Source organism: Armigeres subalbatus, chromosome 3, assembly GCF_024139115.2.
Source record: "Armigeres subalbatus isolate Guangzhou_Male chromosome 3, GZ_Asu_2, whole genome shotgun sequence".
NCBI classification, from domain to species: Eukaryota; Metazoa; Arthropoda; class Insecta; order Diptera; family Culicidae; genus Armigeres; species Armigeres subalbatus.
In genome coordinates, this window is record NC_085141.1 from 243447278 (window position 1) to 243462697 (window position 15420).

The 15420-nt window shown below is 38.2% G+C and overlaps 4 protein-coding genes across 4 annotated transcripts; 1 reads left to right on the top strand and 3 right to left on the bottom strand.

Moving 5' to 3' along the window:
• Nucleotides 1-2680: 2680 nt before the first annotated feature.
• LOC134221534 (uncharacterized) lies at nucleotides 2681-3344 on the bottom strand. Its single transcript, XM_062700728.1, has 2 exons — nucleotides 3248-3344; nucleotides 2681-3187 (listed from the first exon to the last, which is right to left on the bottom strand). The coding sequence occupies exons 1-2, from the start codon at nucleotides 3290-3292 to the stop codon at nucleotides 2732-2734; spliced, it is 501 nt and encodes a 166-aa protein (XP_062556712.1). The 5' UTR covers nucleotides 3293-3344; the 3' UTR covers nucleotides 2681-2731.
• A 2299-nt stretch (nucleotides 3345-5643) lies between these two features.
• LOC134227495 (uncharacterized) lies at nucleotides 5644-6350 on the top strand. Its single transcript, XM_062709029.1, has 2 exons — nucleotides 5644-5779; nucleotides 5840-6350. Exons 1-2 carry the CDS (start codon nucleotides 5735-5737, stop codon nucleotides 6293-6295), a joined length of 501 nt encoding a protein of 166 aa, XP_062565013.1. The 5' UTR covers nucleotides 5644-5734; the 3' UTR covers nucleotides 6296-6350.
• Nucleotides 6351-9589: 3239 nt separating this feature from the next.
• On the bottom strand, nucleotides 9590-10226 carry LOC134227496 (uncharacterized). Its single transcript, XM_062709030.1, has 2 exons — nucleotides 10158-10226; nucleotides 9590-10096 (listed from the first exon to the last, which is right to left on the bottom strand). Exons 1-2 carry the CDS (start codon nucleotides 10200-10202, stop codon nucleotides 9641-9643), a joined length of 501 nt encoding a protein of 166 aa, XP_062565014.1. The 5' UTR covers nucleotides 10203-10226; the 3' UTR covers nucleotides 9590-9640.
• Nucleotides 10227-13814: 3588 nt separating this feature from the next.
• LOC134227497 (uncharacterized) lies at nucleotides 13815-14457 on the bottom strand. Its single transcript, XM_062709031.1, has 2 exons — nucleotides 14384-14457; nucleotides 13815-14324 (listed from the first exon to the last, which is right to left on the bottom strand). Exons 1-2 carry the CDS (start codon nucleotides 14426-14428, stop codon nucleotides 13869-13871), a joined length of 501 nt encoding a protein of 166 aa, XP_062565015.1. The 5' UTR covers nucleotides 14429-14457; the 3' UTR covers nucleotides 13815-13868.
• Nucleotides 14458-15420: the final 963 nt, after the last annotated feature.

The window sequence follows — 15420 nt, forward strand, 5'->3', positions numbered from 1 at the left end:
TATTTAATTGTAGAAGGCTTTTGGTACACCATGTATGAAATAGAATTATTTCGTTTTTAAATGTTACATTATCCTCGGCAGTTTTAATTAGGTCCCCGGTTACGAGAAATAAGAACTGGTAATGTTTTTTGTCTATATTAAATCTAATTTTACACTCCCATCGAGAAGTGAAATGCTGTATATTATAACCTCAGCAACCTCACAAAAAAAAATCCCCCGAAGACGGGTGTTGAACCTGGACCCTCCACACTCAGCGTATCTCGACTGATGCGCTAACCATCTGGACTATATACCAGATGAGGAAAGATGCTATCATAGTCTACGTTGCATGATATGTTGGTGTAACAATCATAATGTAATCTCAAGTGGAAGGGTAATAAGGGACAGCAAAGAGTGATACGAGTGGAATAGGCATCAAGCAAATTGATGTCCTGTTCCGTCATTAAACTAAATGGAATAGGGAAGATTGTGTGGGTCGAAGTAATATTGCTGTCCACTGTCATATACTTGTTCTAGGAGGAACCAACGAGTTCACTTAGATGTATTGATCGAAACCAAATACATAAACCAACTTAATACAATGAGCTAGCATAATAACTATGACATTCTCTGATCTGTTTGCATGCGAGATTTGGATACAAAACACTTAATACAAAGAATGTCACACAAAATTGTTTTGGGTGTATAGATCGTAAAAAGCCAGACATGAACAGTCACGGAGGTGACTAGGTTCGATTCCAGGTCCGGTCTAGGAAATTTTCGGGTTTGATATTTTCTCGACTTCCCTGGGCACAAAAAAATCATCGTGTTAGCCTCATGATATACGAATGCAAAAATGGTAACTTGGCTTGGGAACCTTGCGGTTAATATCTGTGGAAGTGCTAAAAGATCACTAAGCTGCGAAGCGGTAATGTCCCAGTGGAGGATGTTATGCCAATAAGAAGAAGAACAATTCGGTAAATAATTCCTAATCCATTTAGGGAAACGGTTCGGCACTTCATCCCATAGCTCCTATTTCCATCCCATCAAAAACAAAGCTATGAAAAGGAATTTTGTTTGTTTCTTATTTTTGTGATTATTTTGTGAGATTGGTGCCGTATTTCTTTGTTTTGCGATGAGATGAATATATGTTCAGTGAGATGGAAATCGGAACAGTTCCCCTATTTGTTTTTTTTTTCTGCGATTTCAAACAATTAAGAAATGATCAGCATGAGTAGTAACAGCTGTTCTTTCATTAGCTTATAAGTTGATTCGACGTCATAGACGCTGAAGACATGAACACATTTAAACACGAGATCCAGATATTTCATAACTGGAGTATAAAAAGTTTGCTACAGCTCAATATAAAGAAATGTAACTTAATTACTATAAGCAGAAAACGAAATATTCCAAATATGACAATCACTTTAGGTAGCCAAAAGGTAACAAGATGTGATAGAATATGGGATCTTGGCATAATTATAGACTCTAAGCTTACGTTCATTGACCATTATAATACTATTATAAACAAATCTAATAATATGTTAGGATTCAGAAAAAGGTTTGGCTACAACTTCCACGATCCATACACTATAAAAATATTATATATTTCTTATGTCAGATCGACACTTGAATATTGCAGCCAAGCTTGGTCACCTTACACAGTCACGCATGACACAAGACTTGAGTCGGTACAAAAGCAATTTTTATTATATGCACTACGCAAGTTAGAGTGGACTCATCTTCCACTCCCGTCTTATGAAGCACGATGCATGCTAATTAGTATACAAACATTGAAGGAACGACGGGAATCATCGTATCTTTCATTAATGATATTATCCCGAACAAGGTCGACTCAAATGCAATATTATCTAAATTAAATTTTTATATCTCATCAAGACCTTTGCGAAATCGAACTTTATTTGCCTATTTGCCTGGACCAACTGGACATAACATGGCTGAATAGCGATCTACAGGAGGTTGTGAGAACTGTGAGGTCTGCATGGGAGGTTTTGAGATTGAGTTCTGAAGAATGCTATAAAACTCTAATACAACCTCACCTGATACTTGGGATAACTTGGTCTATGTTCCACTTAGTGTTGATATGAACCTTTCCGTATCTGACGTCTATTTTTAATAAGTCAAAAGCACAGTTTTTGACCGATTCTTTCGCAACAACTAGCATTTTCTCCCAATTTTCTTATATTTCTAAAAATTCTAAAAATTTCAATTAAATCCATACCTCGGAATTTGGGCTATATGTCACACGACTTGCAGCATTACATGTGACATGACAATCGCCAGGAGGACCTGTGGGGTGGACATTTCCTACTTTTGGTCTAAACAAGTCATGTGACGGCTCAACCTTCATGATTTTGTCACATAAAGTTGAAAATAAGCTTTTAGCGGTATTCCTCAGTTATGTACGAAACAATTTGTATGGACCCCTCGATTTTCGTCAAATATTGACTTACCAAAACTGCCATTACTCAGACATTTCTCATTCGATCTTTTATGTTAGCAATCGTTGAAGAGATTTTTTGTAACTTTTAAACTGTTTAATAATTGTGTTTAATAATTCGTGAGTCTTGGTTTTGGTGACAATAAAGATAAATTACGATTTCCGAAGGGATGACATTTTGGGTTGGTTTTGTATTCTTGGGGATTTTTCGGTCATATTGGAACCCAATCAAACAAAGCATTTGCAATGTGCACAATCGTGTTTATTAAGATGTGGCCAAATCCCTTTAACTTATTTCTTACCCAACAAGGAGCCCAACAGCGAGCTGCTAAGTGATGCGACGGACGTTGTGAGTGCGGTCACGTTAGCGACGGCATTGTTCAGCTCGGTAACCAGAGTGCTTGATACTGAAGCTCCAGCAGCGACGATTTGGTTAACGATGGCGTTCACGTTGTCAAGAGCGGCCGACAATTGGTTGACGGCTGTGTTGAGATTTGGGTTTACAACGGATCCGATTAAAGAAAAAGCGTTACCAACGAGGCCGGATACAGTCGATTGGGCATTATTAACAGCCGTTTGAGCTTCACTCAGAGCCGTGGACAAAGCAGCATTAGAGGTAGTGACAACATTGCTCAAAGCACTGTTGAGCAAGTTTGTTACGTTCGACAGTTGGCCCAGCAGAGTGCCGAGCAAGCTGGATAGAGTGTTGCCAATGTTCGTGAGCAATTGCGGACTGGCAAGAGTGACCTGTAGATAACAATTACGGAAACATAATTTATTTCAATTTATATCTATGAATTGTCTTACCCCCAAAAGGCACAGGCCAAAACCGATGATCAGCAAGTTTTTCATTTTTGCAGTGGGAGTATCTAATACCGTCTCAAAACTGGAACTGGTTGAAAGTAACTCGTATCGTAGTATTTATAGCGGACTTGTATCAAAAAATATTTCCATTGGCATTCACAGACAATCAAAATATTTCCCAATCGAATTATGTTGCCTGGGAAATTGATATCTCACAGAAGAATGCATAGCATTGTTGTAAGCACAACAAATACAAAATTGTATCACGATTCTTAGTTGAGCTTACATTATGTTTTGATGCTACTTTCAAGGACGATTTCAATTCTTACAAGTAGGTAATTGATAATGAGGTGTTTGTTCTGCAATATATAACTGCCAGGGCAACGAATAACAAACATAATATGCCATCTGTTGTAGAATTTTTTTTTACATTATGTCCAAATAAAATTATTCGTGCAATTTATTTAAGCACTGAGTTCAAAATTTGAACTATATGATGAAAATAATAGGCATTGAGTGGTAGGGAAAACAATAATTTTGTCTTGTGATTTGAACTTAGAGCTTCACAAATATTTCAATTATAATATTTTTGAAAATGTCTGCAAAAACGTCTACTTTAACCTAACAAGTTTTTTTTTTGTTTTTACATGTTGAATTCAACGGAAGCGAAGCTAATTTTTGAAAGGTTAGTGGAATACGATTTGGCTAAATATTGCCCTTCAAATTTGTGGAATTATTTTTTCCAATGAATGTTTAAGTCCATATATTTTATTCTAATCTAAAGTGATTCAATTATTTTTACCCTAACTATAAATTGAAAATCCTTGCGCAGCAGCAAAACGTTGAACATAACAGTAAAAATATTTTGGTCTTGCGGTATTTGGTTGAATAGTTCGTTTTTGAGTGATAAAATGGCTTACTTTTCCATACCTTACATTTCCATGAGAGCTGTGATGACCATTGAAGCACCTTAAACATTCATTCTAATAATGGAAAACCAACAATGAAAAAACAATTGTTTTATTAGTACATTTTGCTCAATTAGCATGGATGAATGATCAAACGGGGAAGGTTCGTTTGGCCGAAACCCATTTGCCAAAGCCATTTGTCCGGATGCCACTAGGCCAAAAGTTGTTTGGCCTAATATACCATTTGGCCGAACAGACCATTAGGCTGAAAGTCATTTGGCCGAAAAAGTCTTTTGGCCCAAAATGCTCATTTGGCCGAAAGGGTCGTTTGGCCGGAAGGGTCATTAGGTCGAAAGGGTCAATAGGACGAAAGAGTCATTTGGCCGAAAGGGTAATTGAGCCGTAAGGGTCATTTGGCCGAAAAGGTCGTTTGGACGAAAGGGTCGTTTGGCTGAAAAGGTCGTTTGACCGAAAGAGTCAATTGGCCGAATAGATCATTTAAAAAGTGAGAAATGAGGAGACGTCTCACTTCTCACTCCCTATTTATCACTTCTCGCTGTAATAAATGAGGAGCGCAAAGTGAGTAGTGAGACGTCTCACTACTAACATCGCGCTTCTCACTTTTTACAGCAAGAAGTGATAAAGGAGGAGTGAGAAATGAGACGGCTCACTTCTCACTTTTCAAATAACCTATTCGGCCAAATGACCCTTTCGGCCTAATGACTCTTTCGGCCAGATTACCCATTCGGCCAAATGACCCTTTCGGCCCCTCATTGTCTCTCCAAAATACTCCGATTTGAATTAAAATGTGTTCCACTTTTCTTCGTTAGATCAATTTATAAAAATCGTCAGTTTTAGCAATTCTGCTGTATTATAAAAATATCCCTAAATATTTCAATCACAGTTTGCATTGTGATTTGATTGTTTCAAATGTCCAAATATTTAATAAATGAAAGAAAAAAACAAATGTAGATCGATTTTATTTTTTGGTAGGCACAGCCCCAACATCCCCTAAGGCCTGATGCAACTTTAAAGCATTGTATTCCCTTTATATGGGGTCCACATAAGATAACCTTGAAAAAAGTGTTGAAATCAGTTTTGGCCCAAGCGGCCTGACGAAATCGGCAATTCTCGAGGCATTCGAGACACAGAATAAGCACAAATGTCATTCATTCCTAGAATACTCGAATTCCCCGCAACTTAAATTTGAATCAAATAGAAACCAGGTCAGTTAATAACGTGAAAATAATCCACTCAACAAATATTTTTCTGCCGCAGCCTTGAAAACTTGTTACTACAGAACAAACTACTCGTTGACAATGCTTCATTGTCGTCTCATTCGTCTGTGATGAAACACATTTTGACTGTTTATAAGCAATGTCATTCATCCTAGTCTCACTTTCAATAATGCCATGCTTTCTTTTGAAAATATCTGTTTCAAAAGTGCAATAAACATTATCAGAAAACATTTCGTTTAGGATAAATTATTTCCCGATACATGTTGCTATAAATACTGAGACCTAAATTGATTTCAAGCAGTTCCAGTTTTGACAGGAAAGTCACAGATACTTCTATTAACAAAATGAAAAACTTACTGATTATCGGTTTTGGCCTGTGCCTTTTGGGGGTAAGACGTACCATAAATATAAATTGAAATAAATTATGTTTCCGTAATTGTTATCTACAGGTCACTCTTGCCCATCCGCAATTGCTTACGAACATTGGCAACACACTATCCAGCTTGCTCGGCACTCTGCTGGGCCAACTGACGAACGTAACAAACTTGCTCAACAGTGCTTTGAGCAATGTTGTCACTACCTCTAATGCTGCTTTGGCTACGGCTCTGAGTGAAGCTCAAACGGCGGTTAATAATGCCCAATCGACTGTGTCCGGCCTCGTTGGTAACGCTTTTTCTCTAATCGGTTCCGTTGTAAACCCAAATCTCAACACAGCCGTCAACCAATTGTCGGCCGCTGTTAGCAACGTGAATGCCATCGTTAACCAAATTGTCGCTGTTGGAGCTTCAGTATCAAGCACTCTGGTTACCGAGCTGAACAATGCCGTTGCTAACGTAACCGCTCTCACAACGTCCGTCACATCACTAAGCAGCTCGCTGTTGGGCTCCCTGTTGGGTAAGAAATAAGTAAAAAGGATTTGGCCACATCTTAATAAACACAATTGTGCACATTGCAAATACTTTGTTTGATTGCTACGCATGATAAGAGAATATTTCCTGACGGAATTCAGGTCAGTAGCCATCGATAGGTTAACGCACAACTGTCATTTTTATTTTTTCACGCATGCTGCGACGCAGCAAAACTAAATAAACAAAAATGACAGTTGTGCGTTGCTTCCGTATCGAGTGGTGTGCCCCCGAAAACGCGAGCACTTTGAAACTTGGATTCCGTCAGGAGTGACCTTAACCGTCTTAGATGTGAGTTCCAATATGACCGAATATTCTCCAAGATTATAAAACCACCCTGTCATCGCTTCTGAAATCATAAAATTGGATATGCCGGTATACCATAAATGTCATGTCATAAGTCTAGCAGGATACCGCACCGTTAAAAGCTCGAATGACCAGCACTTGAAACCCTTAGCCCATGTCCGTATACTGTCCATCTTAGAATATTGAAGACTCAAAGTCAGCCAAAGAAGTCAAAAATACCTTGGTCTACGTTCCGCTCACTGTTGATAATAACCTTTCCGTATCTGGCGTATAATTTTAATGAGTTGCGAATATCGAGCAAGCTGTCAAAAAGGGCCGCCCAGAAGCCATGTGATCATACATGGAGGGAGGGGGGATTTACAAAAAAAAACACAATAAACCACATGAACCGTTTGTTTGAGAAACTGCATATTTAACATTGCCTGAATGAGATTTTTATATATTCTGAATCTTTGTCCTTGTGATCTGTATAGAAGAAATCGGCCATTTGGACATTTGGACATTTGGCCGAATAGTTCATTTGAAAAGTGAGAAATGAGGTGTGAAAAGTGAGACTCTCACTACTTATTCCGCGCTTCTTACTTTTTACAGTGAGAAATGGGAAATAAGTAGTGATAAGTGACGCGTCTCACTTTTCACACCTCATTTCTCACTTTTCAAATGTCCTATTCGGCCAAATGACCTATTCGGCTAACACCTCTACACCGATATAAATATTTTTTCAAGGTTTTCGAGATTATTTTTGCGATTGGCAATTAGGTAAATGATGTGTATTTTGTAACATAGTTACAAAATAGGAACCGTTTTAGTACATTTAATTGAGTTTGATTGATTAGCTTATGCCATGAGAAGCCGATTTAAATCATCTTGTAGGATTAAGTACTAAGATTCGAGCAAATACGTATTACCGGTAGCGCCTCTGGTTGTCAAAAAATGCAACTACCTTACATACTGAATCACAAGCAACTTGGGTGTCACTTGCCGTTTTTCTTCTCAGAAAAATATGATGAGATGACAAGAGAATTTTGAGGTAATATTTCTTCTAATAATTTATTTACCTTTAAGATTCCAAAGGTTATAAAGAAACAATTTGCCAATCAATAGCTCTTTACTAAGTTGAACGGCAATTGAAGAGGACGTAGTCCCTGTGAGTTTGTGACCATTATTAGCCGGAACAATCGTTCAATCAAGCTTTAGTGAGGGAAATTGTAGAATCTTATAAGTACGTTCTTTGTAAAGCATTTCTATGTTGTTTCTAGCTATCAGAATCACGAAAATTGGTGGAAGAAAGTTACTAGGCCCAAGTGCGCGGGAACAAGAATTTCCGATGTAAGATGTAAAATGTTACACAAAAAAAGCTTGTTGAAAAATTTAGTATTTCAAAATTAGTACCAATAACTAATTTTAGTAAATAAGTCGTGGCTGCTCGAGACTCAGGTAAGGCATCGAATAATTCTGCTCAAACAACTCGTGTAAAATTGGTGTTATGTTGTGCTAATGTGACCTGTGATTTATGTTTTTCCCTTTTTGGTGTGTGAAGGAACTTGAAATCTTTCACGCGAAGGTGTTCCGTCCGGTCTGAAGATCGGATTGTAGGTTGCGAGAGGTCTCGATCACTCCGATTCCTCTTGGTGGTAGGTAGGATTGTAGTAGAATTGATAGGACTGGTAACAAAAATTAAATTCCTATTAACGAACTCGGAGATTGTTTTAGACAAAGGAAAGATTGATCGATTGTTTTTTTTTAGAATTCATTGTCTGGGAAGGGAACTGGGGATTAAATCGTAAAGGTTGTGAGTGATTTGGTCGGTTCGTTCTACTGTTTTTCCATGATTTTGAAGGACTCGCCCTGAGTCTCGCCGGGTATCTTATCTTGCTGCTTCACAAGCAAGAGATTTAGGTCATCTTGCTTGGCGCTTAAGTGAAGCCAGTTAAACGGAAATCAAAGAACGGTTCCAACTCCAAAACTCCTCGTTACAATTTTTTAAACATTCACTTAATATTATTCGTCGAGAATACACATATTTTAATACTAAAAAGCACGTACTTTGGCCGTCAACCTGCCCTCCCTCATGTGAATAATTTGGATGAGAAACTGCATATATCCATTTTACACAATTTCGAGAAAACAACGAAAAAACTGTTTTTAAACAAAGTGACACTGAATATTTCGATTTCTTCGATACATATCAATAGTTTTTGCAAAACTCCACATCATGGGGAACTTCCAGTGCGAAAACTGTAAGCAGTACTCCATAATTGCTTTTAAAAGTGCATGTACATATATAGTTTCTCCCAACAAACAACAAAAAATCATACATTCCTGTACAAAAAAAAACATTTTCGTATTTTTTACCAGAATAGGGTAAGGGGGGTATTTTGAACCACCATTTCGACGGCTCATATTTTGGACCACTAAGTGCAAATTCCTCTTGGTAGTCCAAAATAAGAGCCCTTGTGAGGGTGGCCCAAAATACATCCTATACCCTACGTATTTTGGACGAGGATTCAGAATATATAAAAATCTCATTTTGGTCAAAAATGTTACATATGCAATTTCTCAAACAAACGATTCATGTAGTTTATTTTGGTCTTTTTGCAAACCCCTCCTCCCTTCATGTATGACCACATGGCTTCTGGACGGTCCTTTTCGACAGCTTGTTCAATATTTGCAACTCATTAAAATTATACGCCCGCTACGGAAAGGTTATTATCAACAGTGAGCGGAACGTAGACCAAGGTATTTTTGACAACTTCAGATTGATATTCTACAATATTCTAAAATGGACAGTACACGGACATGGGATAAGGGTTTCATGTGATGCTCATCCGAGCTTTTAACGATGCGGTGTCCTGCTAGACTTATGACATGACATGAAATATCGGCATATCAAATTTTATGATTTCAGAAGCGATGACAGGGTGGTTTCATAATCTGGAACTCACCTCTAAGACGGTTAACTGTTATGCGTAGCAATCAAACAAAGTATTTGCAATGTGCACAATTGTGTTTATTAAGATGTGGCCAAATCCTTTTAACTTATTTCTTACCCAACAGGGAGCCCAACAGCGAGCTGCTAAGTGATGCGACGGACGTTGTAAGAGCGGTAACGTCTGCAACGGCATTGTTCAGCTCGGTAACCAGAGTGCTTGATACTGAAGCTCCAGCAGCGACGATTTGGTTAACGATGGCGTTCACGTTGTCAAGAGCGGCCGACAATTGGTTGACGGCTGTGTTGAGATTCGGGTTTACAAGGGAACCGACTAAAGAAAAAGCGTTACCAACGAGGCCGGATACAGTCGATTGGGCATTATTAACCGCCGTTTGAGCTTCACTCAGAGCCGTGGTCAAAGCAGCATTAGAGGTAGTGACAACATTGCTCAAAGCACTGTTGAGCAAGTTTGTTACGTTCGTCAGTTGGCCCAGCAGAGTGCCGAGCAAGCTGGATAGAGTGTTGCCAATGTTCGTGAGCAGTTGCGGACTGGCAAGAGTGACCTGTAGATAACAATTACGGAGGAATAATTTATTTTCAATTTATATTTATGGTACGTCTTACCCCCAAAAGGCACAGGCCAAAACCGATGATCATCAAGTTTTTCATTTTGTTAGTAGGTGACTTTCTTGTCAAAACTGGAACTGCTTGAAATCAATTTGGGTCTCAGTATTTATAGCAACATGTAGCGGGAAATAATTTACTCTAAACACTCATACAAGCGAAATTAATATCTTTCAAAAGAATGAATGGCATTATTGAAAGTGCGACTGTGATAAATGACATTGCTTATAAACAGTCAAAATGTGTTTCGACATCACCACAAACGAATGAGACGACAATTGGAGCATTGTTAACGAGCAGTTTGTAGTAAAAACTTTTCAAGGCTGCGCAGGAAAATACATGTTGAGTGGATTATTTCCACGTTACAAACTGACCTGGTTTCTGTTTGATTCAAATTTATGTTGCAGCGAATTCGAGTATCCTCGGAACGAACAACATTTGTGCTTATTCTGCGTTTCGAATGAGTCGAGAATTGTCGATTTCGTCACGTCTCTCGTGAGACGATCATGTAATTTAAAAGGGAATAATCGACAATTCTCACTTCATACGAAACGCCATATCTCTTAAAGGCGGAAAATAAGCACAACGTTAAGCTTTTTCAGTGGAGTGTCTTCACCTGTCATAACTCGAGTTTAGTACTATTCCATTTAATTCTACCAACTTGTAATCTTGATACGTATTATGACATCAACTATATGGCAATCTTCAATGTCTCGTACTTGATTCGGAATAGTACTAAAATCTTATGTCTTATGACAGGCACAATTATATCTTTTTATGGAATACAAGCAGAACATATGATAGTAATTTGTGCAACAAACTTTTCAACGGTATGTTTTCCAGCACGGTCGTACGTAGTACGAGTGCTTACCGAACTGGATCTTCCAGAGGGTTTATTCTGGACTTTCGAAGGTAGATTTGACTATTTCCTATTTTGTATCATTATTTTGAATCGTAGCGTTTCTATAAAATAGGACAAAGTTTGATACAAACACCTTGATAAAAATATCAAAGGACGAATTAGTGGCGTTACTGACCGAGACTCGGAGCCCTGATGACCATGCGTGGAATATTGATGGAATATTCCGTTGAATCATTAGCTGAAGGAGAGTTTTCTCAAGAGCAGGTGGAAGTTTTGGAGACAAATATTCCGAGTCTAGATAAAGTCGCGTAGCAAAACCATTCACACACGCAAAGCATTACCATTCATGGTGATCAAGTTTTACAAAACTCTGTGTGTCACGATGTCATCAGCAAAGACTGTTCCGTAATTGTCGCGACGCCCCGTTGCACCTTTGAATGACAAGCTTTCCACTCAAGTTCCCACGGAAATTGGTAATACGTTAGCTTCTGAAAATGTCGAGGCAGCCAAGGATGCAGTTGTTTCAGGTGTAAAGTTCTCGAGAAATCCAAAGACTCAGAAATAGGCGCTCAAAAAACCTTGACGAATGAGTCTCATACTCGAGGCATTTTTCACCTGCCACGCTTACTCGTTTACTGGACACCACCATTACGGGATAGCAGATTTTGCCTATCGCCCTTACCTATTGCCTATCGATTCAACTCCTCAACCCTTCTTTAATAGTATACAAAAGAAAATCCATAGTTTCAAGCGTTGATCTGAAAACAGCAATCCACAGGACCATAAAAACAGTAGAAAATTAGATCAATTCAATTTTTTTGTAGAATCGTCGTCATAATTGGTCTTAATACGGTCCTTAAATTGGTCCTCAAACTTCTGAGGTCGGTGTGAGGCAGTACAACCATGCTCATTTCGTATGGTGAGTACAGCTGAAACATTCGGTTAATTGCCTTAATGTAGGCAATTAAAATGAAAATAAGTTCTACGAGCACACGCGCGTTTCACTGGCGTTTCCACTGGCGCATCTCACCCCGCATAGGGGAGGAGAAGACCACCAGCTGACATCGAGAGAAAAAGTAGAATCATTGAAATTTCACACGGTGTGGTATAGGAAATGAAGTATGTTTTTGTTATAAAACAAAAATTAGAAACGCTTCTCAAAAAAATCTTGGTTTACGGGATTAGAATTTTAAAAGCACACAAAATAGACATGATATCTCGATTTTTAAATTTTTTTCGAATAAGCAGTTAATACTTAAGATTGTTGAACTTCTAACCCCACAAACTAAAAATTGTTTGGCAAAAAAATCTATAACGTTGTAGAGACATTTTGATTTTCATTTTCTATATCATGCCATGTCAAATTTCCATGGTTCTACTTTTTCTCTAAACTTTTCCAGGTGGCAGCACTGATGAAGGAACCTCCCCCATGGTTTCAAAATATTTCGGGTGATTTAAAAAAATCAAATTTCTGCACAACAAAATTATAAATTAGATAACTGTCATCGGAAATCTATTTATCTATTTAATACCTTTTTTTTTATTATCTTTATTAATGAGGTTTTCGGCCCTTGACCGGTTCACCTCAATCTTATATCTTCTTGTATATATATATATTATATATATATATATATATATAAATCTCAATGTTTGTATGTTTGTATGTATGTTCCAGCATAACTTCTGAACCCATGTACCGATTTTAACTAAATTTGGAACACACATTCTTTATCTTAAGGAGACGACGGGGGGTCATGCTCTCAAACTCAGTGTTATTTTATCTGGAGAGTATGTTTGTTTTAGGGGAATATGGGGTAGAATAGTCTCATATATTATATATAATATAAAAATGGATTTCTGTCTGTCTGTCTGATCATTATAAACTACTGAACCATTCGGCGTGAACACTAGTATGCAGAGGTTTTTGGAGTCAAGGAAGTTTTTATGATTCTTGGAGACCCCTCCCCCTTCTGAATGGGGGGCTCCCAAATAAATAAATAAATTACAGCATATCTCGAGAACTACTCAAGCAACTAAAGTTAGCATGTTGAGGTTTTTGAAATTCAGAATTGTTTCTTTGGTGATTCGTGACCCCTCCCCCATCTGGAAGGGGGGGGCCATCATATAAAAGAAACATAATTTGTCTGCATAATTTGGAAACTGATCAAGCAAATGGAACCAAATTTGGCATGAGATAGAATAGGCAAGAAATGTTTCCGTGGTAGTTCGTAAGCCCTCTACTCTCTTCAAGGAGGGAGGGGGGGGGGGCTCCCATACAAAGAAATCGAAATTTCCACATAACTCAAAATCGAATCAAGCAAATGGCACCAAATTTGGTATGTTAAAGGTTTTTTAAGTCAGGAAATGTTTCTTTGGTGGTTCGTGACCTCTCCCCCTTTTGGAAGGGGGGCTCTCATACGAATGAAACATAAATTTCTGCATAATTCAGAAACTAATCAAGCAAATGGAACTAAATTTGGCATGTGAGAGTTTTTGAAGGCAAGAAATGTTTCCTGCCTCATATGTATCCCTAAAATTGTAGAACACATCTATACAGTATTTTGTTTGAAAAGCTCAAGTTCGTTGAGCATAATAGAGCCATGTCCACATTATTGGTTTCTAATAATTCGTGAATTTTGGATTTGGTGATAATGCAACTTGAATATGATTGGAGAAGCGATGACATTTAAGTTTGGTTTTGAATTCTTGGAGATTTTTCGGCCATATTGGAACTCACCCCGAAAACGGAAACCTGGTTTGCATAGCAAAGTGGGTACCCAAATCAGTCAAACAAATTCTTTGCAATACGCACATTTGTGTTTATTAAGATGTGGCCAAATTCTTTTAACTTATTTCTTACCCAACAGGGAGCCCAACAGCGAGCTGCTAAGTGAGGCGACGGACGTTGTGAGAGCGGTTACGTTAGCGACGGCATTGTTCAGCTCGGTAACCAGAGTGTCCGATACTGAAGCTCCAGCAGCAACGATTTGGTTAACGATGGTGTTCACGTTACCAACAGCGGCCGACAATTGGTTGACGGCTGTGTTGAGATTTGGGTTTACAACGGAACCGATTAAAGAAAAAGCGTTACCAACGAGGCCGGACACAGTCGATTGGGCATTGTTAACCGCCGTTTGAGCTTCACTCAGAGCCGTAGCCAAAACAGCATTAGAGGTAGTGACAACATTGCTCAAAGCACTGTTCAGCAAGTTTGTTACGTTCGTCAGTTGTCCCAGCAGAGTGCCGAGCAAGCTGGATAGAGTGTTGCCAATGTTTGTGAGCAATTGCGGACTGGCAAGAGTGACCTGTAGATAAGAAGTATGGAAAATAATTTATTTCAATTTATATTTATGATTCGACTTACACCCAAAAGGCACAGGCCAAAACCGATGATCAGCAAGTTTTTCATTTTGGTAGTGAAAGTATCTGATACCGTCTCAAAACTGGAACTGGTTGAAAGTAACTCGGATCGTAGTATTTATAGCGGACTTTTATCAAAAAATATTTCCATTCACAAACAATCAAAATGTTTCCCAATCGAATTATGTTGCCTTGGAAATTGATATCTCACAAAAGAATGCATAGCATTGTTGTAAGCACAACAAATACAAGATTGTATCACGATTCATAGTTGAGCTTACATTATGTTTCGATGCTATTTCCAAGGACGACTTCAATGCAAGTCAGAAGTAGGTAATTGATAATGAGGTGTTATTCTGTAATATATAACTGCCAGGGCAATGAATAACAAACATAATATGCCATCTCATATAGAAATTTTTACATTATGACCAAATAGAATTATTCGTGCAATGTATTTAAGCACTGGGTTCACAATTTGAACTATATGATGAAAATATCAGGCATTGAGTATGTAGTAGGGAAAACAAAAATTATGTCTTGGAATGAGATGATATTTGACCTTAGACCTTCACAAAGAGCTTCAATCACAAGATTCTCGAAAATGACTGCAAAAACGTCTGCTTTAACCTAACAAGTTATTTTTTTTACATTTTAAATTTAACGGAAGCGAAGTTAATTTTTGAAAGGTTAGTACAATGCAGGCATTGCAATATCATCTGAGCACAGGATATCATCTTTGCTTGTGCAAAGATATTATCCCTAATCATAGAGCAGTCCGGAAAGATATTATCATTTGAGCATTTGATGATGATCCTGATAGCTAGCGTGGTTCGAGGTTTGTTCACGTTGCGAGGGCGTTGCTACAACAAAAGCAGTGAAAAAACTTTTCTCCATGGCGAACATTGCACTTTGTTTACTGAGCTGATAGATAACTAGGATCGATATCCCAGCATATCATCAGTATCTTTGCTCAGAAGATCAAATGATGGGATAAATTACAATGCCTGGTACAATGCGAGTTGGCTAAATATTGCCCTT